This window comes from Lepidochelys kempii, chromosome 2 (assembly GCF_965140265.1).
Source record: "Lepidochelys kempii isolate rLepKem1 chromosome 2, rLepKem1.hap2, whole genome shotgun sequence".
Classification (NCBI taxonomy): domain Eukaryota; kingdom Metazoa; phylum Chordata; order Testudines; family Cheloniidae; genus Lepidochelys; species Lepidochelys kempii.
The window spans coordinates 154,653,270-154,678,160 of record NC_133257.1 but is presented as its reverse complement, the minus strand read 5'-3'; the positions used below and the strand labels follow the sequence as shown (position 1 = coordinate 154,678,160).

Sequence of the window (24,891 nt, the reverse complement as noted above, 5' to 3'; positions counted from 1 at the left end):
GCAGTCCCCGCATGTAATGGTCTATGACCAGGGTCTCCAAAATCTCCTCTGACCTGCACACCTTGGGCTCTAACCACTTCCGTGAGAGGTGTATGAGGTCGAATAGCTGGGACCTCGAGGGTTTGTTCTCCTGGTATTTCCACTCATGGAATCTCTGGGTCCTTACTGCTGCCGTTACCCCTGATCGTGCTAGGATCTCTGCTTTCAGACGGGAAGAGTCAGTGGCATCCGTGGCAGGCAAGTCAAAGTAGGCCTTCTGGGCCTCTCCACACAAAAAGAGGCGAGAATGCTGGCCCACTGCTCCTGCTGTGGGGGAAGTAGCCCAGGGAATTGTACATGCCATGTTTCTAAAAGGTCAGCTACCATAGCTGATACTATTGGGTCCCTGGGCTGGAGCCTGGAGTAGAGGGTGGGCCCAGGCTCTCCCCCCTCCCCCTTTGTCCCCTGATTAATCACTGAGACTGGGAGACAATAGAGACTGTGCAAGGAAAGATAACTTCTTCTCACCTCCCTCGCTGGCTTATGATGAAAATGGCTCAGTAGACATATGACCAGGGAAGAGTATAAAAATATTGCTCGGGCATGTAGGAATGTTATCAGGAGGGCCAAATCGCACCTGGAGCTGCAGCTAGCCAGAGATGTCAAGAGTAACAAGAAGGGTTTCTTCAGGTATGTTGGCAACAAGAAGAAAGCCAAGGAATGTGTGGGCCCCTTACTGAATGAGGGAGGCAACCTAGTGACAGAGGATGTGGAAAAAGCTAATGTACTCAATGCTTTTTTTGCCTCTGTTTTCACTAACAAGGTCAGCTCCCAGACTGCTGCGCTGGGCATCACAAAATGCGGAAGAGATGGCCAGCCCTCTGTGGAGATAGAGGCGGTTAGGGACTATTTAGAAAAGCTGGACGTGCACAAGTCCATGGGGCCGGACGAGTTGCATCCGAGAGTGCTGAAGGAATTGGCGGCTGTGATTGCAGAGCCACTGGCCATTATCTTTGAAAACTCGTGGCGAACCGGGGAAGTCCCGGATGACTGGAAAAAGGCTAATGTAGTGCCAATCTTTAAAAAAGGGAAGAAGGAAGATCCTGGGAACTACAGGCCAGTCAGCCTCACCTCAGTCCCTGGAAAAATCATGGAGCAGGTCCTCAAAGAATCAATCCTGAAGCACTTGCATGAGAGGAAAGTGATCAGGAACAGCCAGCATGGATTCACCAAGGGAAGGTCATGCCTGACTAATCTAATCGCCTTTTATGATGAGATTACTGGTTCTGTGGATGAAGGGAAAGCAGTGGATGTATTGTTTCTTGACTTTAGCAAAGCTTTTGACACGGTCTCCCATAGTATTCTTGTCAGCAAGTTAAGGAAGTATGGGCTGGATGAATGCACCATAAGGTGGGTAGAAAGCTGGCTAAATTGTCGGGCTCAACGGGTAGTGATCAATGGCTCCATGTCTAGTTGGCAGCCGGTATCAAGTGGAGTGCCCCAAGGGTCGGTCCTGGGGCCGGTTTTATTCAATATCTTCATAAATGATCTGGAGGATGGTGTGGATTGCACTCTCAGCAAATTTGCGGATGATACTAAACTGGGAGGAGTGGTAGATACGCTGGAGGGGAGGGATAGGATACAGAAGGACCTAGACCAATTGGAAGATTGGGCCAAAAGGAATCTGATGAGGTTCAATAAGGATAAGTGCAGGGTCCTGCACTTAGGACGGAAGAACCCAATGCACAGCTACAGACTAGGGACCGAATGGCTAGGCAGCAGTTCTGCAGAAAAGGACCTAGGGGTGACAGTGGACGAGAAGCTGGATATGAGTCAGCAGTGTGCCCTTGTTGCCAAGAAGGCCAATGGCATTTTGGGATGTATAAGTAGGGGCATAGCGAGCAGATCGAGGGACGTGATCGTTCCCCTCTATTCGACATTGGTGAGGCCTCATCTGGAGTACTGTGTCCAGTTTTGGGCCCCACACTTCAAGAAGGATGTGGATAAATTGGAGAGAGTCCAGCGAAGGGCAACAAAAATGATTAGGGGACTGGAACACATGACTTATGAGGAGAGGCTGAGGGAGCTGGGATTGTTTAGCCTGCAGAAGAGAAGAATGAGGGGGGATTTGATAGCTGCTTTCAACTACCTGAAAGGGGGTTCCAAAGAGGATGGCTCTAGACTGTTCTCAATGGTAGCAGATGACAGAACGAGGAGTAATGGTCTCAAGTTGCAGTGGGGGAGGTTTAGATTGGATATTAGGAAAAACTTTTTCACTAAGAGGGTGGTGAAACACTGGAATGCGTTACCTAGGGAGGTGGTAGAATCTCCTTCCTTAGAGGTTTTTAAGGTCAGGCTTGACAAAGCCCTGGCTGGGATGATTTAACTGGGAATTGGTCCTGCTTTGAGCAGGGGGTTGGACTAGATGACCTTCTGGGGTCCCTTCCAACCCTGAGATTCTATGATTCTATGATTCTATGATTCTTTGTCTCTAGCGAGAGAAGGGTTACATGGAGGGTCACAGTGAGCCTCTGAGGCTAGCGAAATCCACCAGGAAATGCGGGACCCACGGAGACTAGAACAGAGCTTTGTCACAACTAGTGTCAGGAGTGGGACTTCGTTCACAGCATGGCGGAAGAAAGGTTTTTTTTTAAAAAGTGCACTGGGGTTTTGGATTTTTTTTTGTTTTGGTTTGTTTGCTTTGTACCACAATGGAGGAGGTGGTAAGAGCTCTGGTACAAGCCATGGTAGCCCAGCAGGAGGCCACCCGGGTTCAGGCAATGGCATAACAGGAGTCTATACGGCTACAGCAGGAAACCAATCAATTATTGATGAGCCAGGCGACCCAAGATCGTGCCCTCTTGAGAGAGGTGGTGGACTAGCTGAAGATCCCCACCACCCAGGCCAGGGGTCCGACGGGATGCGAACCCTGAGGACCACTGGTTGTCTGCCAAAGATGACATCAGGAGATGACGTAGAGGCATATCTCCTCTCATTCGAAAGGACTGCTCAGCATGAGGCTAATACTGATGCTTATTTTTATGCATATTTTCTATTTTTAATCACTAAGTTTTCACAGTTGCAAGAAATTATGGGGGGAACAGACAACTTAATGACAGTAGATGTGGAGACTCAAGAAGTTAAAGCTTTATACATGTTTATACATGTATATGTTTGTTAAAACATAAAACATCACATATCAAAATATACACAGTAAATATCCTTAAAACAAACTGTGCTAACATTTGTGTTATTATCAATAGAAATATCTATCGGTTTGTGTGTGTACAGTGAAATCAATGCTTACCAACATTAACTAATAAAAATCTAATCCTTCCAGGCCTAAACATGTGTCACTCAGATTAAAGTCCTTCATGATCACAGAGATCCCCCCTCTTTCACCCCTCCCACCCCCCCGCATTAAAGATAGGTTCTTAGGGAGCTGGTCATCCTGTTCTCTAATGTGATTTTGTGGTCTGTAGCAGACAACAATTAGTACCAATCTTGTGCTTTATCTGTGGGGATTTTGATCCATAAACATTCAAGATCATTTTCTTCCAAGCTGTCAGTGACTCAGAAACACGTAATGCCATTTTTGACAGAATGTTACTCTCCCTCCCCTTTTACCTACTCGATCCTTCCTAAATGGGTTATAATAATTGATTTCTACATTCCAGTCATGCTAATCATCCCACTAGGTTTCAGTAATACCAACTAGATTGAATTTATGCTCATAAATGAGCAATTCCAATTCCTCTTGTTTATTACCCAGGCTCCTGGCCCTGGAGCATAGGCAATTAAAGAACTTCTTCTGTTCACATCCTGTGTTGTCTTGATTAATTTTGTTCTCAGCATCCTGATTTTGTTCTCAATGAATGCTCATTTGTTCCCTCTTTTCACAGTCTCAGGCCACCATCAAATTAACATACACACACACATACACAGCAGCCCGGGGTTGATCTCTTGTTATGTCTACACAGCAACTAGACCTCTATGGCTGGCCTGTGCCAGCTGACTCAGGCTCCTGGGGCTTAGGCTGCTTCATTGCTGTGTAGATGTCTGGGCTCAGACTGAAGCCCGGGCTCTAGGACCCTGCAAGGTAGCAGGGTCCCAGAGATCAGGCTCCAGCCTAATCCTGGAAGTCTACACACCACTGAAACAGCCCTGTGACCAGCCGCGGGGTTTTCTTTGCTGTTGTAGATATACTCTCTGAGTCTGAATGTCTTCCAGGGCTACCCCAGGATAGTGCAGCATACATACCCACACTTTGTTCAGGGCTGTGCCTAAAGTCACAATCCAATACTATGAAACTGAAATATAAATACACTGTACCAGAGTGGAGTGACTAGTGTTTATGGTTAAGTTGTAGCCAGTCTTTATGTGACCATGCAGAAAGGACTGCTCTCTGACCTGCACCCCCTACTAAGAGCTGAAGCCTCTGTGTTCTGAATACAAATGCTGCTAGAGAGGTATCCCTCTTAAGAGCGACTTATCTAAAATGGGTTGGGAAATACGGGGAACCAGAGCTCTATCACTCCTGCATGCTGACCATGTTGTGTGCTGCACCTCTTAAGACGGGTGTCTCCTATTGTGCTCCTCTCAGCACAACTAGGATGTCTCCAAAATGCCTCTGAATGCACCTCCTTGAGGCAGTGTAGCACCACAACACCCTTACTACAGGCTGTAGCTGAAGGCTACGATCTAGTGACTTGTCTGATTGACAGATTATGGAAACGCTATTATGATGCCTTAGTTAAGGCTGTGTTCTGTTTTGCAATCAGAAGTTGACTGTAGCATGTGTAGACATCCCTGAGCTAGCTTTGATCAAGCTAAGTCCAATAAAAATAGCAACAAAACTGTGCCAGCATGGGCTATATAAGCCTGCTCGTGACCTGGGCATGTACTTGAGCAGCTAGCCTGTGTTGTTGCAGCTTCATGGCTATTGGTATTCAAGCTAGTTTGATCAAAGCTAGCTTGGGTATGTCTACACATACTGCAGTCACACCTCTGAATGCAGTGTAGACATACCCTTTGTTTTATATGAAAAACAGCATATTTATTCTGAATTTTCATACCTTTCAATAAAGTTGAATTTTCTGCTGGCTTGTGTGCTCTAGTCTTTGTGTAAGGAATGGTTACCAATGTGGAAGATCCTGTTCACTGTCAAACTGTTTAGCCAGTTTAGGAGCAGAGTTCTCCTCTTCCATCCAGAGATCCACACCTCACTGATGGAACATCCATCATTCACCATAAAATACCACACAGCAACCTTAGCTCTGCCCCAGTAGGAGGCCAGTCTCCCAGCACCTTTGCCTTCGACCATGAGATCACTATAGATAATGGCAGGAGAGACATCATCTCCGTTTAGTGTGGTTCTGAGTTTGGGGAAGGGGGGAGTTTGAAGACTGACACGCCTCCTGAGGCAGAATAAAGGTAGGATTGTGTTGTCCGGTGGTTGTTCTAGTGATGAGGCATGTGACTCAGGGTGGAGGAGTAGAGGGTATGTTAGATGCTTTCATTTTTCTTTTCCTTCCTTTTGTAGTTCTGTGTTAGGTATATTACATATCTGGCAAACTTAACTCACAAACAGTGTTCTTATGCATTAACAATGAGTTATCTCAGACAAAGTTAACATTTCTGGTAGCATTTGATGAGTTTTCTCTGACTGCATAAGAATCACCATGGAGGAATAGACTAATATTCAACTACTCCTGTGATCTGTTTCCTCAGGAGCCAGTTCCTGATGCTCCAAAGGGAAGCTAAACAACTTCAAAAATATGCATTTGACAAACTATGCACCAACATATGATAGTGAGGAGGTCGGAAAGTCACCATATGCCCAGAAGAGTGATGAGGGAGCAGTCCCTGCACTTTCATGAACAAAGGCAATACCATTATGCCAAGTTCTTACAAGGACCACACAGTGCGGAGTGGGTTCCTCATTCCTTGCCCCTTCAGGTAAGGGCCAGACATCTGTCTCTTAGCCTCTCCATGGTCCTGATTGTGATACCCTTACTCAGGATAGCAAGCACTAACCCAGGAGATCACTCACCCAGAAGTCACTACCTGTGTAAATGCTAAAGGCTGCACAGTCAGGCCCTCTATATTTGTCTCCTTTCCTTGCCTCACAACCGTGTTGTGAGATTTTGTTTTGTTGCCACTTTTACTAACTTACAGAAATAAATGGAGCTAATAGGGGTTTAAGGCACTATTCAGGACAGAATCAGGCCTGTAATGTTTGTAAATCACTCTGAAACTCTCAGATTGGAGGTGCTATAGAAATGCAAAGTCACATTATCCTTTTCCACCTTCTGTAACTGACATGTTTAGAAAGCTCCAAAAATTCAAGCTTTTGAAATTTATAAAATATAAAGGTTTTGAAATCTGTATGTTGACACACGCCTGAGTGTGTGACAACCCTGGGTAACTGTTGTGCCCAAGGAGGGTAAGGAACAGATGGTAGTCTACTAAAAAGCACATACTGTCTATCAATTTATTAATTATAAAAAGCAATCTGCCAAACTTTCATCACAAGATACTTTAGATACTAAATTTCAGAGAGATTGGGAATTCAAAACAAATTATTTTAATAACAATTAACTTCGCTATCTGTATTGCAAGCATGTTATTTCCTCAGCTTGAAAACCTGAATTGACCAGCTGCCATCTGTCTAAAATTAATTTTATTTTAATACATAAAATGCATTTGCTTAGGTAAACAGACACTTGCTATATGTATTTTTACACCGAAAGAGAAAAAAATTAATTCTATGCCCATAGCATGATGCTTAGAAATCTTGCCCTCTGAGGGTCTAGAAGGTTTAAGAGACTGGTACTAGAATATGGAACCTTTCACCTTGAGGTCAGTGATCTGAATCTGAAGAGCAGGCCTGAACTGACAAAGTCATTACTGTCTGATAACTGTTTGATGGCCTATCTGACATAGATTAGTGGTTTCAGACTTGTTCCTAGGGAACAGCTGACAATAGCACAAAAGCAACACTACGAAAACAGGAACTAATTGAAATCCTCATTGGCAGTCTCAGCAGAGAAGTTAAGGATTGTCTGGAACCAGAAAAGAAGAAGCTCTGGTGTGTGGAGAAACCGTAAGAACTGCCCAGAGGATCTCCCCTCAAATGAGCTATTGTCTGTCACTTTGGACCAACTAGGGATCTCAGTAGATTTAGATGGGCCCCTGGAGCCCAACCAAACCTCTAAGATGGTGACTTCAGAACTGTTGCACTCTCCAACCACCAATGGCAGTCCGAGAAAGCCCTCCAAATAAGACAAGATTGAATAACACCCTTTAAATTTGTCTGACTTGGCTACAATCCTCCTTTGTGCATCACAATAAACAACTTTGACAAAATGGAACCCAACCACACCCCCCAAAAAGTTCCCTTTAAAGGCTTAAATTCATATCCCTACCTACTATCCTAAGTCATGGGTCGAAGTGGGTGCCGATGCACTGGTATATTCAACCACTGAATATTGCACTCCAGTATGGGCAGGCAGTTCACATACCATATTTCTCAATGTGCAGCCTGATGCTGCAATGAGAATTATAACGGGAACATTAAAATCAACACCCATTCAATGGTTGCCCACTCTGACGCACACACACACACACACACCTCGTGAGTACAATCAAACCATGAACACCCCAGCCTGAACTTCCCAACTTCTGAGGACCTCCAGAACCTTCCAAAGACACATCTGAAATCCCACAAACCTTCTTAAAGAATCCTCATTCAATCCTGAGGCTCACTGGGAAGAATTATGGGATAATGCTAATATACCGAATAAACATCTGATTGCTGACCCCCCCAAAACAACTTCCAGGCTTTAACCTCCTCAGAAACAAGGGTCTGTATTGAACCATTTCAGAACATCGAATGGCACATGCTGTCATCTCTTACACTGCTAGAAGCTGCCAGAATACACAATGTGACCGTGGACACCAAAATTTACAGAATATGGACCACACTGTAAATTAGTGCCCACTTTGATCATTTGCCAGTGGCATCTCAGACCTACATTAAGCCACTTCAGACACGACACACTGGCTCACTAATCTGGACTTGGTTACTTGAACGTTGCTAGTCACTGCAAGTGCCATACAAAAGTATCTCTGGTTTGCAACAAAATGGAACCAGTGGGGTTGCATAGGTTGCAAATCCAGGCAGAATTTGGTCCAATGGCCCCTATAGTTCTCCTGCAGTTGACTCACCTGCAGCAGGACCAATGCAGCGCTTGGCTCTAAAGTGCCTTTAGCAAAAAAGCAGGGTATATTGGAGTAGGTTAAAACCATGGGGCTACAAATACGGGGCTGCTTCAGGTAAGGTACAGTGAGTCACTACAAAAGCCACTACTCACTGGGTTTTTCCCATCCATTAGAGAGCTTTCACTAAGAAAGCACAGTGAAAAAACAGACTACATTCTCTTCTCAGTCATTCCTATGCAATCCCACTGAAATCACTCTTCCCAAGGCTACTTCAGTGAATGTACACAACTGTCACTCTAGGTAGAATTTGTGCACTAAGTACCACTAGAAATAAAAGGTTTGGAGACAAAAATACCTTGGTATGCAAAAATGAAAATGCATGCAAGCTAGCCATCCAGCTTCTTCGTAAGGATGGGCCATTCTAAGAATTTTCCTGCTCAATTTACTGGATCAAATTCTGCCAAGATTTACAACCTATATAATCCCACTGATTTCATTTTGTTATAAATCAGGTATACTTCGTCCCATTTTCTGAAATGATAGATAGGGACATGAATTTAAAACTAACTTCTATTTTGCTGAAGCGAAAACAACAGTAACAAATCACATTTATTGGAAGAAGAATATAAAACAATTAAGATGATGTGTTTTGACAGAGCAGAAAAATTGTTGAATAATATTGTTATGAGCTGGGTGACACATGGTTATGGGTTGAGTAAAAACTTTGTTGAGATTGATGATTATGAATGCACCCTTCAATTAACATAACTGTAAAGATAAATTAATCACAGTCTTCCAGCTAAGACAAAAGGGGTTGTGAACCTGCCTATGAGTTTTGGATTGTGTGGGCAGAGGGGGTTTGCTGATTATGGTTTTGGATGAGAGAGAAGTGTGAGAGAAGAGGGGTGAGGAGGAGGGGAAGCAGGAGCTCACAGAACTAGAGAGAGACAGAGACAGCATGAAGAAACCCAAGCAGCAGTTGGTGACAGTGTGACCTTGAGAGAAACTTAGAGAAAGATCCTGAGTTGGGGGTGCTGGCTGAAAAGAAGCTTGGGGCTGTAAATTAAAAAACTACTCCTTTTGTCTATGGTTCTTCCTACACTCAGAAAATCAGGACTTTGTACATTCCTTGTAATTAAACAATACTACATCAAAGAAAATACCCAAACTCCATCAATTTTGCCTCCAAAAATGGAATATCCCCTTGTCTTTATATGCATTCTAAAGAGTTCCAAATCATCAGTTGTTGTATCAAATAAGCAATATTTTCAGGGATGAGCCTCAGTAACTAATGTTTCTTTCAGTAGGAAGGTGGGGGCATAAAGGCATATTAATGAGATTTTCAAAACTGCTTTACCTTCTGAATTAACATCCCATCCTCATATTAAGTGGCTTCGGACTCTAATAGCCACAGGTGATCTACAGCTGAATTTCATAAATTCAATAAGGTTAATAAAAATAATGTATTTTAAGTTCAGACTTCTGTCATGAGCAACATGGGCAATTTTTTTGTGACCGCTGATGTGTTGTGAGAGCACAAGAGACTGAAAATCGCTTATCCAAAATGTCAGAGGGCAACCTAGATAAGTGTGGCACAGCTGAAAAAATAGGTGGATGATATGACTGTCATTTCACCGTCAGGCATACTGCAAAATGCTACAACTCCGACTGCTTTATTCTAACATCTTGGTGACAGTAAACATGATTTGGCAGAGAGAGTCCAGCAGAGTAGTTACATGATCTTTGGCCTTTTTGTGATACATGACAATTTAGGGAAACATTGTCTGAGCTAATCCACTGTAGAACAAGTCTTTTTCCTGTTGCAAATCTGCTCTTTTGGCACAAACACCATTATATTTCAGATGATGCTATTCTCAAGTAGGAGGATATTCTGTGTTGAGTCCAGTTACAGAATAACTAAGGAACTGGCAACTGAAACAAAACCACATGAACCAACACCACAAATTTAAATCATACCTAGTGCCAGCAGTCTGTTGAACAATGACCCCTTTTAGCACTGGAAACCCTAACAGACAGATTCATGGTGATTGTAGGGCAGAATTTAGACTTTTACCATTACTCCACTCAGGTGCAAAAATCTACTAATATTACCATGGACCTGGACAGCAACATGCACATTTTCTGAGCTGCGTATGATCAGCTACACATATATACTTTGTTTTTGCAGTTATCACAACAGCATACACTATCATACATGACCAGTTAGATACATAACTGGCATTTACCCACCATTAGCATCTGAAAATTGGAACCTGTAGTGAATTGAGGACTATACTGAGTTTGCAAGCTATCACTTTGGGGGGAAAAAGTGGTGGGGCTTCCCGATCCTGCTTGCAGGCTAGGGGTATCCATAGGTAAGCATAAGATCGGCAGTCATTTAGCAGACACACAGCATAAAGTACAAGAGGGTGAGTTGTGCCTCTGTTTTTGGGAGCACCCAGCTTTTTGCTCTATTTTGGGTTCTTGTGTGTTATTGTTCCGTTCTTCTGAATTCTAAGAAATAAAATAGCTGTGATGGATCTGCTAAGTAGATGACAACAACTCCCATCAGCCTCCTCCCCACTGTACTTTCCTTTCCTCTGGCCAGACAAAGGGAATGCAGAAGGGTCCTGAACCAGGAAGTGTATGGGCTCTGTTAGGAAGGAGTTGGTGCATGGCTAGTAAGTAGGGTTGCCAACTTTCTAACTGCACAAAACCAAACACCCTAGCCCTGCCCCTTCCCTGAGGCCTTGCCCCCGCTCACTATATTCCCCCTCCCTTGGTGGCTCACTCTCCCCCACCCTCACTCACTTTCACTGAGCTGGGCCAGGGTGTGGGAGAGGGTGAGGGCTCTGGGCTGGGGGTGTGGGCTCCAGGGTGGGGTCAGAAATCAGGGGTTCAGAGTGCAGGAGGGGGCTCTGGGTTGGGAGGTGGGGCTGAGGGATTTGGAATGCAGGAGGTGGCTCTGGGCTGGGGCAGGGGGTTGGGGGGCAGGAGGGGGTAAGGGCTCTGGGCTGCGGGATCTGAGGTTGGGCTGGAGATGAGGGGCTTGGGGTACAGGAGGGGGCTCCAGGCTGGGGGATGGGGGCTGAGGGATTCAGAGTGCGGGAGGGAGCTGTGGGTTGAGGCAGGGGGTTGGGATGTGGGAGGGGGTACGGGCTCTGGGCTGGGGTGCGGGCTCTGGGGTAGGGCTGGGGGATGAGGGGTTCAGGGCTGGGGCAGGGGCTCAGGCTTACCTTGGGCGGATCCTGGTCAGCGGGGCTAAGGCAGGCTCCCTGTCTTTCCTGGCAGGGCAGGGGCAGGACAGGAGACTTCACATGCTGCTCCCATCCGCAGGCACCGCCCATTGGCTGTGGTTCCCGGCCAATGGGAGTGCAGAGCTGGTGCTTGGGGTGGGGGCAGCGCGCAGAGCCTTGTGGCCCCCCCCACCTAGGAGCCGGACCTGCTGGCCGCTTCCAGGGTGCAGCGCGGTGCCAGGACAGGTAGGGACTAGCCTGCCTTAGTCCTGAAACACCTCCGACTGGACTTTTAATGGCCCGATTGGCGGTGCAGACTGGAGTCCTCAGGGTCCATTTTCAACCAGGCTTTTCAGTAAAAAACCAGACACCTGGCAACCCTACAGGAGCTGCAGAAGATGCAGAGAGGAATTCCAGGAATTGTATGCAGAGCTGGGTGTAAAACAAATTGTGACTGCTAGACATTACAGCAGGGTGCAGGTTTGTATGGAGTTTATGGGGGAGCAGCAGTTGCTGGGCAGGGAGCCAGTGCAGAGGGGCCCCATGAGAGAGACACTACTAAGTGACCCTGGCTTGGAAACCTGCAAGCTCCGATTTGCTCGAATAGAGACTGGAGAGGGCATCCCATGCACTAGGCCCAAAGAACCCTGACTCTCAGTTGGACTGCCCCAGGGCCCAACTATTTATTGATATTACTCACTTTGAACATTAACTGTTTAAGCCTCTGTACCTACAGTATTTGCAACCTTTCCCTTTCCTGCCAGCCCTAGTAAAATACCCTTTCACTTAGTTATGTGTCAGAGTGGTTACTGGGACCCATCAGGATTAGCATCTACAAGACCTAGCTGTTGAAACACCTACAGTGCTTGCCTCCAAATCATAATACACCTGGCACACTACTAGCATCTTGAGGGCTTGGTGTACTCCGGCCCTGAGCAACCCCAATAGTTACATAGTGTTATGTTGCAACGTTCCAGCAAGAGTATTTTACGCTTTTTATCCAACTTCTCTTTATGTATGCTGTGAACATACCAGAATACTTATCTGGAACCACATAAAATTCTCTTCGAGCTTTGTATCTGTCTTGCATAAAACCACCCGACCCTGGGTAGGCTAAGATCATCAACCACAATGGTTCAGATCTTCTTAGGGACAGACTAGTAGCTTGCTACCCTCTCTGCTGCGACTGGGGTGGCTACCAGGATTGCTCCCTCCTCTGGTATTAGCATATCCCCCTGTTTTCCTCTCCTTCTCCCCAACCTAAGTTCCCTGTTCGGCTCTCCTTTTGTCACTTTCAGTTTATTCTCCTTGCCCCCACAAACACAAAGTGGGGTCTCCTCCCTTTCTTTTCCACCAGGGATTCTCTCATCTTCTTGTACCCTACTTTTCCCCTGTCACTGCAGTATATGAATGCTTCACAAACTTTAATAAAGTTACCCTCATAACACCCTTAACATCTTGAGGTGTGTGGAGAAATAAAATGTACACAAAGATTTTTTTTAAAAAAAAACCCTAAGAAGCCTTCTTGCATGATGTCACTACAGGGCAGAGTTAAGGCTGTTTGGGTGTTGGAACTGTGGACTTCAAGACCTTAACATTCAGATTTCTTTTAAGTTTATCTTTAACTCTGAATTTCCTGGGTTTGTAATATTTGTTCTCAGGATTATTACAACATCCATGTAATGCTTTACCTTAAATTACTGATATGTACTCAACTGTAGCTTCAGTTTAATATCAAATTTTTTTTTAATAATCTTCTTGAATTCTTGTCCAGAACATTTTCCAATGACTCAAGGAAGGACTGATTCCATCACTTTGTCAGACATGGAGCAATAACATGACACGTTGAAGACCAGCCTTATTTTTTTTGTAGTTTCTTTTCCTACAATGCAACTCCCAGTTAAGCAGCTAGAGCTAGAGTGAAACAAGACTATATCATTCTGTCATCATATGGTATCTTCCAGCCAAATGCTTTTAAAAATTAAACTTAATTTTAAGAAGATTTGTTTTGTATGACCGAAATCAGAGTGAATTCTATCAACACATGAGCTCTTCTAAAACTGGAAGCCAAGTTAAAATCAGTAGATATGGGGTGAATTAACATAATCTGTATCCTCTATATCGGAGATGCAAGAGGTTGCTGAGGCAACTAGCCAACAAAGCAGAGTAGAAAAGGAAACTGGTGCAATGGAGTGATGATTGTCACCTGTTGGTGAAGAGGATAAATATTGCCCCAGTTCCCTCTTAGTATATAAAAAAGAAAAGCTAGCTCCTGACTCCTTGCGAGTTCAATTTAGGGTTTAGTCACACAGCAAAGTAAATAATCATTTTCCACAATAGCAACTTTTAATGTAATTAAAGATATTTTGAAATATTAAACAACACAGGGGTGCTGGATGCCTAGGGGATTTTTCTCCCGAGAGCATTGATTCAAATCTGCTCTAGGTCAGCTGTAATTAAGACCTTGTCCATGCTAGAGAAGCACCATTGTAACTCTATACCTTGCAGACTCATCTAGCTCCTCATGAAACGTGCTTTCCCTCAGGCAGGGCAGAACTGTTCAAAGCAGGCAATGGAATGATCCAAAAATGTAACTGGATGCAAACAGATATTATGCCACAGTTTGTGCAAGTCATTGTGGGACAGGTACAAACTGCCATAGAACGGCTTTTGTGTATTACTAACACCACACTGGGTTTTTCATGCTGAAAGAATTTAAAAATTATCTGTTTTTCATAATTTACAGGAAAGAGTGTAACTAAAACAGACTTAAAGTACACACAAAAATGTACTACAACAGAAAACAAGTGCAATTGTGACTGTGTACTTACCCCCTTCTCCTGATCCAGAACCATTATCTGATAAGGAAATAAAAGGGGAAACATTGTCTCAGGAATAGCTCTTTATTCAAGAACCTGTCATTGCAAAAACTATACAAATATTACACATCAAGAGCCAAGTATGAAAACAATGTCTCCCATCATATCAGGCATCACTATTAGAATTTGTCCAGTCTTATCATACACTCTTTTCCCTACCTGTCAAGGTAAATTTGCTCTGAGAGCAGCAGTGTTTTTTGTATGAGTTGCTGAAAACCATTGCATGTAGTCTGTAGCTGCATCACCAACAAAATACAGTAACTCCTCACTTAACGTTGTAGTTATGTTCCTGAAAAATGCAACTTTAAGTGAAACAATGTTAAGCAAATCCAATTTCCCCATAAGAATTAATGTAAATGCGGGGGGGGGTAGGTTCCAGGGATTTTTTTTTTGCCAGACAAAAGAATATATATATATAATACACACACACACACACACACACACAGAGTATAAGTTTTAAACAAACAATTTAATACTGTACACAGTAATAATGATTGTGAAACTTGCTTGAAGTGGTGAAGTCAGAGGGTGGGACATGTCCCAGGGAATGCCTTACTATTAAATGATGAACTAGCAATTGGCTGAGCCCTCAAGGGTTTAACTCATTGTTAATGTAGCCTCACACTCTACAAGGCAGCAGGAATGGAGGGAGGAGAGACAGCATGGCAGACAGAGACACACACTGTGTGTGTGAGAGAGAGAGAGATGTGCATTTCCCCTTTAAGTACGCTGACCCACTCTTAAGTACACTGCCTCATTAAGTTAATCAGCAAGCTGAGACCACAGCTGCTGCCAGGAAGCTCCCTCCATCCTGAGCCCTGTTCTGTGCCCCCCTGCTCTATGGAGATGGGGTAAGCAGGGTGCAGGAGCAAGGGGGAGTGGGACACCCTGACATTAGCTCCCCTCTTCTCCCTCCAGCCCCCAGCAAGCACATGGCAGTGGGGGGAGGGACAGCTGAACTGCCGGCAATTGATAACCTGCCACACAGGGAACTTAGGGGAGTAGGGAGCTGCTAGAGGGGCTGCCGGTCCACCCTGGTTCCAAGCCCCACCAGCCAGCTCCAATGGGCTGCTCTTCCTGCAAGCAGTGGACAAAGCAGGTGGCTGCCAAACAACATTCTATGGGAGCATTGCACAACTTTAAATGAGCATGTTCCCTAATTGATCAGCAACGTAACAACGAAACAACGTTGACTGGGACGACTTTAAGTGAGGAGTTACTGTATATCATTTCACCTCGCTTGTTTCTTATATTGCTTTTAAGTCCTTTTTAAATTATAAAAGATTCCAAGTTGTTAAACAAAAAACAGACTAATAATATACAATTTGATTTTTGCAATCTATTTAACAGTGGCTACATTTTGACTTGAAACACAGTCCTAGGCTAGGGATGGTGCATAAATTGCACGACTCCAGAAGTGGCCTCAGGAGTTATTGTGACTCAGTGTGTCTTTATTTCAGAGTTCGCTCCAGTTTACATGTTCTAGTCTGGCGTTAACTAGCCTCCTGCTGAAGTGGCCACACTGTGAAACAACACTGGAGCTGCACAGTGATTTGATTAGTAATACAAATTGATTGGATGAGCCGCTGATGAGTTGTACTAACTCAAACTGTGGCCTGTAGCTGCATCTCACTTCATTACTGGCTACTGCATCAGCAGCACTCAAGCTTCAATGCATACCCTCAACAGACAAGTCAGGCTGAATTTAAAGTACCACTTAACTCAAGATACAGATTTTTGTGTGTGGACTGGAGTTGGACTATGGTCAACACTCAAGTTATACCATGAGCTGACACTGCCGTGAAGACACACTGCCTTCAGACATGCACTTCTGAGCCACCAATCCTTCTCTGTTATTTCCTTACTCCTTATGGGGAAGAAGAGAGAAATTTACAGCTGGCCTATACCAACACTAAATTGACTAACTGGCTCAGCCACTCCAGAAGGTGAGGAGGGGAGTAGAGCCAGAATTCCACTCATTTCCCACCTCCCCCAGCACACTTGCTCAGGGGATAGAGTAGGCAGGTGAGTTAGCCCTGTTTAATTCTACACACCCAGACCCAAGGGGGGTTCTTACTTCCTGACAGGAACTCATAGTTCAAGCCAGAAAACCTCCCAGCTTGTTCAATTCTTTTTCTAATTTGCAGGAATTACAGGGTGAAATTCTATGGCACTAGGTCACTACCACACATTAAAAATAACCTCTTACCACAGGGGCTGTCATCTGGAATGGAGATTTTCCTGCTATTCAACCTACATTTTCCTTTCTTAATTCCATACTATTACACCAAGTCTCACGCTGGAGTCTCATTGTTTAAACAAACGAATAGGATAACATAAGGAAAATGTCTGTCTGGTATTTTCTTGACATCAATAATGACCCAATTTCCTGAAAAGCAGACAGCCCTTGTGTATTGTTCAACTGTTGCACCATTGAACAGACAATGTGACATATGGTGCAGCATTGCTTGATTAACAAATTTGAAGGTGGCATCATCTGCATACATAAGCTAAACCCGTAGGCATCCTTGGGATTGTGAAATTGTGTGATGAGCTGATTCTGTACCTGTGACATAAAAGCTGCTAAAATCTGTCCAACAAATGTTTAGGTCTGAAGAAATTGGAATTATTCCAGTTGCAATTCTTCCAGTGTTAAAGGAGTTACTTTTCATAATCTATACAATTATTTCAAAGCCTGATTCCCCAGTGCCTGCTCCAGAAAGCCCCAAAGGCAGCAACACCCTAGAAGTCTGCTGCATGTGAACAGGATGTTGAAATTCCCTGGAAAGTATTCAAACATCCCCTGTACTCTCTGGGGCTTCATTTAAACAACCAGGTAGGTGCACTTTTGAGGCGGGGAGGTGTGGGGACATAATGGTTCCATAACCTTGTGACTAAACCACACACGACCTCTGGGACACCTTTACATGGAGGCTGGGATATGCTGCTGAGGATATTCCAGCCTAGAGGCTGCAGTAGAAATTCCACTAGCATGCTGAGGGCAGAGGGAGGAAGATTCCATTCTTTGGGATTTCACTCTGGCTGCGTGCAGAGAAGTTTTGATCCTCAACTGGTGTACATCCTTTGAAATCAATGTACATCAGCAGAGGATCTGTCTCAGTGTTTTCATTGGCAAGTTCCCATCTTTGGAATTCCAGTTTTATTGTTTGGTCTGACAAATCCCAAATTTGCTTCTTCTTTTCTATGCTGCAAGGTTTATTTATTTATGTAGCCCACTTGGGGGGGTGGGAGTTGAGTAAGGTGGGGGTTTTCTTTTTGAACTTGTAAGGGTTGTGGATTGGGAGGTTTTAAAGTAACTGTTTCATGTGTGTATTATGAATTTGATTAGTGTGCCTACAGAGATGCAATAGGAATATTATAAATTAAACAATACTTCCTTGGCATTTTCTGGGAGATATCCATGCTCTAGGGCTGGTCTCACTGTGGTTGGTTCTTGGAGACTGTGCTAAAAGCTACTGATTAGATTCTGCATCTCAGCCTGGGGGGATGAAAACTGCTCTTCCATCTGTAGTGACTCTAAATTAGCATGATTATGTGCCTGAGGCCCAGAGATAAAACAAATGGTCTCTCACCCTCAAGAGTTTTGAGAGGATGATAGGGTAGATCTGTTTCTCCCTTTGTCAACCCAGTTTTTAATGCTCATAAGTAGGGCCCTACCAAATTCAAGGCCATGAAAAATGTGTCATGGACCATGAAATCTAGTCTTCCTCGTGAAATCTGGCTATTGTAGAAGGTGTTGCAGTATTGCTACTTTTACTTCCTACATTGCCTTCAGAGCTGGGCAGCCGAAGAGGAGGGGCGGGGCAGAGGTGGGGCAAAGGTGTTTGGTTTTGTGCGAGTAGAAAGTTGGCAACCTTAACCTGGGAGCAGCCCCATTTTGGATGTTGGTGGAGGAAGGAAGGACTGTGCTGCTCTGGGTGTGGGTGTGCTTGAGCCTGAGGGCAAGGCATGTGACAGACACAGCTAGACAGGTCCTGTTGTGAGCACTTTGGCCTCAGGCTTGCATGTGTCCTGAGGGCAGGTGAAGGCCGAGGGGCTGCAGAGCCACAACCCCACTGGGACGGAGGCCCACACTGAGCAGCCACCAGAGGAACAGCCAACTCACCAGGCTAGCGCCTCTCAGTTCTATATGCACCACGAGTGGGGTTGGCAGTCATACACTGTGGGAGGGGCAGGGACTCTGCCAGTTTTTCACCATTGTTGAATTCCCTTAAGTTTCCCAGCCCCACTAGGGCCCATTGGTCTGTCATGTGAATGATTTGAACAGCTCCGTGCACGTAATGGTTTTGTGTCAGGAATTTCTGGACCCACATAAGCAAAGGTGGCAAATGCCCAAGTCGCAGAGGAATAGTGCAAGCTTAGTGTATGTACCAGCACCTGTGTCCAGCAGAGAGGGATGTGGGGGAAGGGGCTGTTGGCACCTGATTAGTATCAGAGGGGCCCTGTTCTTTCCACATGTCTTCAGCCAAGTCAGGGTTTATCAGCGTGGTCTCCACAGAACAGCTGTAACAAGAGGAACCACATAGACAAAAGGGGAACCTCTCAAATGATCAAAAAGAGTAGGGACAGTAAAAGAATGTCCCGATTGTAGAGAGAAAAGGAGTACTTGTGGCACCTCAGAGACTAACATTTATTTGAGCATAAGCTGCATCAGATGAAGTGACCTGTAGCTCACGAAAGCTTATGCTCAAACAAATTGGTTAGTCTCTAAGGTGCCACAAGTACTCCTTTTCTTTTTGCGAATACAGACTAACACGGCTGCTACTCTGAAACCAATTGTAGAGATCACTGATTTCTCCCATAAACTGTTTGGAGGGAAAACTAAAGTCTTTTCCACCAACTTGTGCTTGCTACCTTCATGTGCAGGCCAGTACTCAGCCTTTCCTATGTAGCCTTCCATAAAATGGTCAGCATCATCCAGGTTTTATATTCAGTGGCAGTTAAGTTCTGGAATATTTTTGATAGATCTCCTCAATAAGGCCAAAGGTGAAAGAGATCAAGACTGGATGCTTTCTGCAAGTCACCCACAATTCCCAGTGGCTGCCTATATTTCACCTGGGCTTTTCCTGACAACCAGCAGCATATTAATGCCCAGGCTGGCAAATTTGCAGGGGCGGCAAATTTATAATAGCAACCAGAGGCTGCTTCCCCCCGGCGCCCGTTTGCGCCCTCCGCCCTGGCCCTGCCCCAACTCCACCCCTTCCCCACCCCCATTGGTCCCCTTCCTCAAATCCCTGCCCCGGCCCCGCCTCCTCTCCTGAGCACGCCGCGTTCCCCCTTCTTCCCCCCTTCTTCGCGAAGCTGTTTCACGCACAAGCGCTGGCAGGGAGCGGAGGTGAACTGGGGCAGGAGAAGCTGCTTGGTGGGGGCAGCAATTATTTCAGGGCATAGAGGCAGCAAAATCATTAATCCACCACTACTGACAACATGGAACTAACTGAATAGCCCAGTGCATATTGGGCCAGGCACGCCTTCTGCAACTCACTCCAGGCCAGGAGAAATGCTTTCAGGTTAAATTTGGGTCCAGTTGTGGAGAGTTTGATATCAAACATCAGGATCCTCTACCCTGCAGCTCCTGTTTACTCACCAGCAACTAGAATTGCCCATCTGTCACAGCACTCAACAAGGGCCTTTAACTTTTTCTTTAGCTGTCTCACAACTCTGTGCAATTCCACCTTTTACCCTTTGGAAGCATCACAGTTCCATGCAATACCAAGAGTGTCAGAGCAGTCATCAGCATAGGGACTGGTGTTTTAGGAAGGAAAAGAAAAACTGCACAATCCAATTCATTCTGCCACACAAATGAAGGCTTTCAGCAGCCACAGTGCAAGCTACAGTTGGGTAATACTTTTTAGGACAAAACCTTTTTTTTCCCCCCCTGAAAAATGCAGTTTCAGAGTGATTGAAATATTTTGTGAATTTGCATCTAATTCACCCCACCAAGAAACCCCAAAATAGTCTAAATGTTTTGTTTTGATGATTTCAAAATGAAAAGTGTCCTCTTTTTGATTCAAAACAACTTTTAATTTTGAATTTTACTTCCATTTTATTAATTTTTGTAAAAAATTAAAAAACCCTTGAACAGAAAATGAAATATTTAATTTTGGGTCAAACAAAATGACCTGAAATGATTTTTTTCCCTACAATTCTTTTGGTTTGCAAAAAATTTCATTTCAGGTTAATCCAAAATGAATTTTTCAATTTTTTGTTTGGCTACTGAACAGAAAGGTTGGTCGCTCTCACAGCTCTAGTACAAACAACAAAAAAACCTTCAACTTCCTGCTACTCAGTCAGCAGAGTGAGGTTTACACAGTTAACAGGACGCAAAATATGTTTAAGAAGTATGCCAATTTAGTCTTCTCAAACTCCTAGCAACAACACTCAATCCTCTTCTTGCTATGTCCCCACCCTTTAGGAGCACTGCTGCCTACTGGCAATTACCCTTAATTTTGATATGCCAGCAGGAGTTTTCTGAGAGGAATGCTCATAAGCCTAATTGCCAGCAGCTGTGGGGACTCCAGCTGCCTAATATAGGGTTTTAACCTCTGGCTTGCAAGGCTACATCTCAAGAATGTCCACTGTGGCACAAATTCTTAGAAAAGTTTTACAATTATTTGATCCAAATTTGTATCTTGTAGCAGCTTTTTTCACTTAATTATAGATTGTGAAAAGTAGTACAGACGGTCAGAAGATGAAATGCTAGCATCCATTGTTTACCCTCAAACCATTTCTTTCCTAATGATAAAAATGGGACATTGCATTGGAGCAAATCTTCCTCACAGGCTGGACGGGACAATTTGGCCCTCTTAAAAAGGCTTTTTTATTTTATTTCCAGTATTTGATCCTTATAAGAATTTAACTAGCAGCGTCTCAGCTATCAAAAATAAATAAATGAATTTCCCAGGCTGTTTTAGTGGTTTAGTAAGGAGAAAACCAGATACAAGGAGTTCTTTTCATATATGTACTTCTAATTACACTCATTGTGAATCTCCTACAGAAAAAAATCCTACAAACTGTAAAAACTGGTGAAGTCAGGATTCATAATAAGAGTTTGATTACTTCAAACTGAAGAACACCAGTTTAAATTAGAAGATGTCTTAGGAGACTCATTCTTCACTGCAGTGCAGTGTGTCCAAGAGAAAACAAACTGAAAAAATACAATATATATTTAATAGAGCTATATTATTGGCTTTTAATTATGCAAATAGCATGTTCTTTTTTCAGTTTAGAAGTCCCAGTAAAAGAAGTAGACTGTTTCTTCCAATAAATATTATCCTCTGAGAGCTGTGAATTGAAGAGTACATTATATAAAAATATCAGTTTTAGGTCATTGTGCTTGATTAATTTTGATGGGCATATAATACAAATCTGGAAGACATCAAAATCTTGGCAACAATCTACACATGCAGTACTGATTAATAGGAACACACAAATTAAAATAAATCATGAACATTCATTTCTTATTTACTGGTTTGATTTCTTCATGACCCATAAAATGCAAATCAAAGCAAGTAATGTCCTCCTACCAAAGAGTCAGGAAGCAAACTAAAAGTTTTGTGACTATTTCTCAACATTGTAAGCACTTTGGCAATTCCTGTCCCATCTGCTTGGTACCAGCACCACAGTTGGCTTAGCTGGGCAGTTCAGGAATCTTCCTGGCACAGGGAAATCCCCAAATGGTATGGAGTAGGTTTAAATGGGATAGAGGGACTTGTGTCAGCGCACCTGGGTGAATTTCACCTTCATGAACAGATCATGGATTTTGAGGAGTGGTTATCCAATCATGGAATTTCACAACAGCAGGACAGTTTATAAAAACAGATTTGTAAAATCAGCACTTAAATTTCAGACTGAGGTATTACGTAAAGTGTGCGCTAACCTGGGCTTAACTCGTTTCTTTAGTTTACCCCAAATTTTCAAACATGGGTGCCTATGTTTAGGTACCTACGCCTCTGTTTAGACACCTGAACAAAGTGGTCTGATTTTTCATAGATGCTGAACATCCACAATTCCCACTAACTACAGTGGGAGCTATGGGTGCTGAATATCTCCGTAGAGCTGCATGTTTGGAATTTTTGGCCTTTTATATTAAAATTTGCTAGTAGAGTTGAGGCATGCTGCTCCACATGCAATCACTCAAAGCCCTCAGTTACACATAATATTATCGTTCCCTAAAACAGAACTTTTAGTCTGAAGTCCTACATTTTGGTTATACCAATGCCACCCCAGATTTACCATTTTCTAATTCTGTGTATTTGGGAATCTCCGAGTTCAAAAAACCTACAGGGCTTATTTATCATGCATCCTGTGCAAAGCAAGCCAATCTATTACTAATACATTTATGGCTAAGTTACTGATGACCTTGTAAACCTGACTTGAGCTATTAATTAAAATGTTACCAAATAAGAAATAGATATTAATAGCCAGACCAAACATGCTGTGTGGCCTTTTCCAATTCTGTGATATAATTTCAGGTGGGAATAGTCCCCTACATATAATAATTGCCCTGTACTTAGAGTATTAGAAGTAATTAAAAAAAAATCTCACATACTGTAATAATAAAATAGTCCCTAAACAGCAATTACTGAAAGAATTCCAGCCTAGTAACCCCAGTGTATCTTGCCATCCTGTAATCGCTAACTGAGAGCTAGCATAAGGTCTGGCGTTTGTGAAAAGTGGGTCTCAAATATATTATTGCCCCAAATGTGTACAGCCACAAAATGTGATGACCTGAGGCTAAGTAGTTGGAACACTATAGGATGCATGTGAACCTGCAGCTAGAGAACCACTTTTATGCGAGTTGTCACAGATCCCAACACTCTGAGACCCGTCCAGGCCATCTGATAACCTGCATCAGAACAGACACCTGCGCCCTCTGCTACAGGATGCTGGTTATTGAATATGGTCCCCAAATAAACCAGCTCCTGAAAAGAACCTAGAGCAAGGTTGGTTTACTTCCCTTTGCCATCCCCTCCTCCCCGCAATTTGTGCTTCCAGGAATCAACGGCCCCAGTTTAATTGTCCAAGTGTGTGTGGATGAAAGGGCCTTTCCTTCAAAAGGACCGAAGCCAGGACCACCATGAAGTTGGTGAACATTTGATTGGCTGCAGCCAGGCAGAGCTCTGAACTCCGAATGGCATCTCAGAACAAAAAGAATTATCGCAACAAATTCTGGTGGGCTAGTTGAAAATTAATGTGCATCTGTTGTATTTATTTTGATGTAATTTGAAGAGTCTGTTTTTGACTGTATGCATCATGCAGATCAAGAGCACAAAAACGTTCACCTACAATTACTTAAGATCACAGGGTAAGTACTCCGTGTGAACAGGATGAGCCCCAGAGGAAGGAATTTATGGTGTTATGATCCAGGATTTAATGGAAAAAAGCAGACACTTAGGTCCTGGCTCTGATCTCAGTTATGTTGGTGTAAATCAGGAGTAATTCCATTGAAATCTATGGAATTATACAAGTATAAAACTGGTGTGAAGCCAGAATCAAGCCCTTAGGGTCAAGCGTATGTTCTATATGGTTTGGTCCAATGTGTCTCAAAACAGGTCTTCAGCTACTATGATGATTGTTATAAAGTGACACTGCATGTCCTGAATGCCCTTCTTTTTGTGTAGATCTTTGAGAAAAAGGAGATGGAAGGAAGGAAGCTCTCCAGAGCATTGAGACATATGCCTTGGAGTAGCTAAGCGAAGTGGTGATTAGCAACCAGAGATCTGAAGATGAGAGTACTCTTAGCTGGACACAGCCCTGGAACAAACCCCATATGATTTGATCCTCCTAGGGCCTAAACACTTCACTGGATTTGCTTCAGTGCTCTAAGTCCTCTTCCTCCGCCTCTCTATCTAAAGGCTGCAGACTCTAAGTAGGGTATGGGGTTGTGGGGGAGAATTTTACTTTTGTTTCAGAGAATCAGGCAGTTTTTCCTTGAGTGAAATGAAAGGCAGCATTGATGGTTGCCTATAGGTAAAGCTAGAGGTTGGGAAGAGAAAGTGACTGGACCATAGAAGCATCTTCTCTTGCTTCATTGTTTGGCTTCAGGGTCCAGTATCTCTGCCTGGTCTTTGGCTGCAATTTAAGATTTCACTCCCTTAGCTCCGTCCAGAGGTGGGGTTTCCCCCATTTCAATATATTCTAGTCAAGATAAAGCTTTATCACAATTCTATATCAAGTCTTAACACTTGGAGACCTTGGACATTTCTGCATGGTTTACTCCCCTAAACAATATGAAAAAGGCACTGGATGACACCACAAATAAGTTTCCTCCAAAGAAACCCGCTTTCTCTGGTTACTGGTGTGTCCATAGCAGAACTTAAGAGACTAATGAAGTGTTAGATTGGAAAGCTCTTGGACTTTTACAGTTTGGCCATGTGAAAACCAGTGATAATGAAGTCTAATTATTTCTTTAGACATGATGTCCATGAAAACCTCCCGTGGACCAGATATAGGCCAGATTTGTCCCCCAAGATTGGATTTTGGTGCATTAATCATGCACTGAAATCTTCTGAAATGGGCAGTTTTGAGGAAGCCACCTGCTTGTATCCTAG

The 24,891-nt window shown here is 43.8% G+C and overlaps 1 protein-coding gene across 1 annotated transcript in view; it reads right to left on the bottom strand.

The window, feature by feature from the left end:
- Positions 1-24,891, bottom strand: part of TMEFF1 (transmembrane protein with EGF like and two follistatin like domains 1) — a 224,807-nt gene that overhangs the window by 63,541 nt on the left and 136,375 nt on the right. Inside the window, exon 4 of the mRNA XM_073332493.1 lies at positions 14,270-14,296. Coding sequence (XP_073188594.1) covers positions 14,270-14,296 — 27 coding nt within the window. The remainder of the gene's footprint in view (positions 1-14,269; positions 14,297-24,891) is intronic.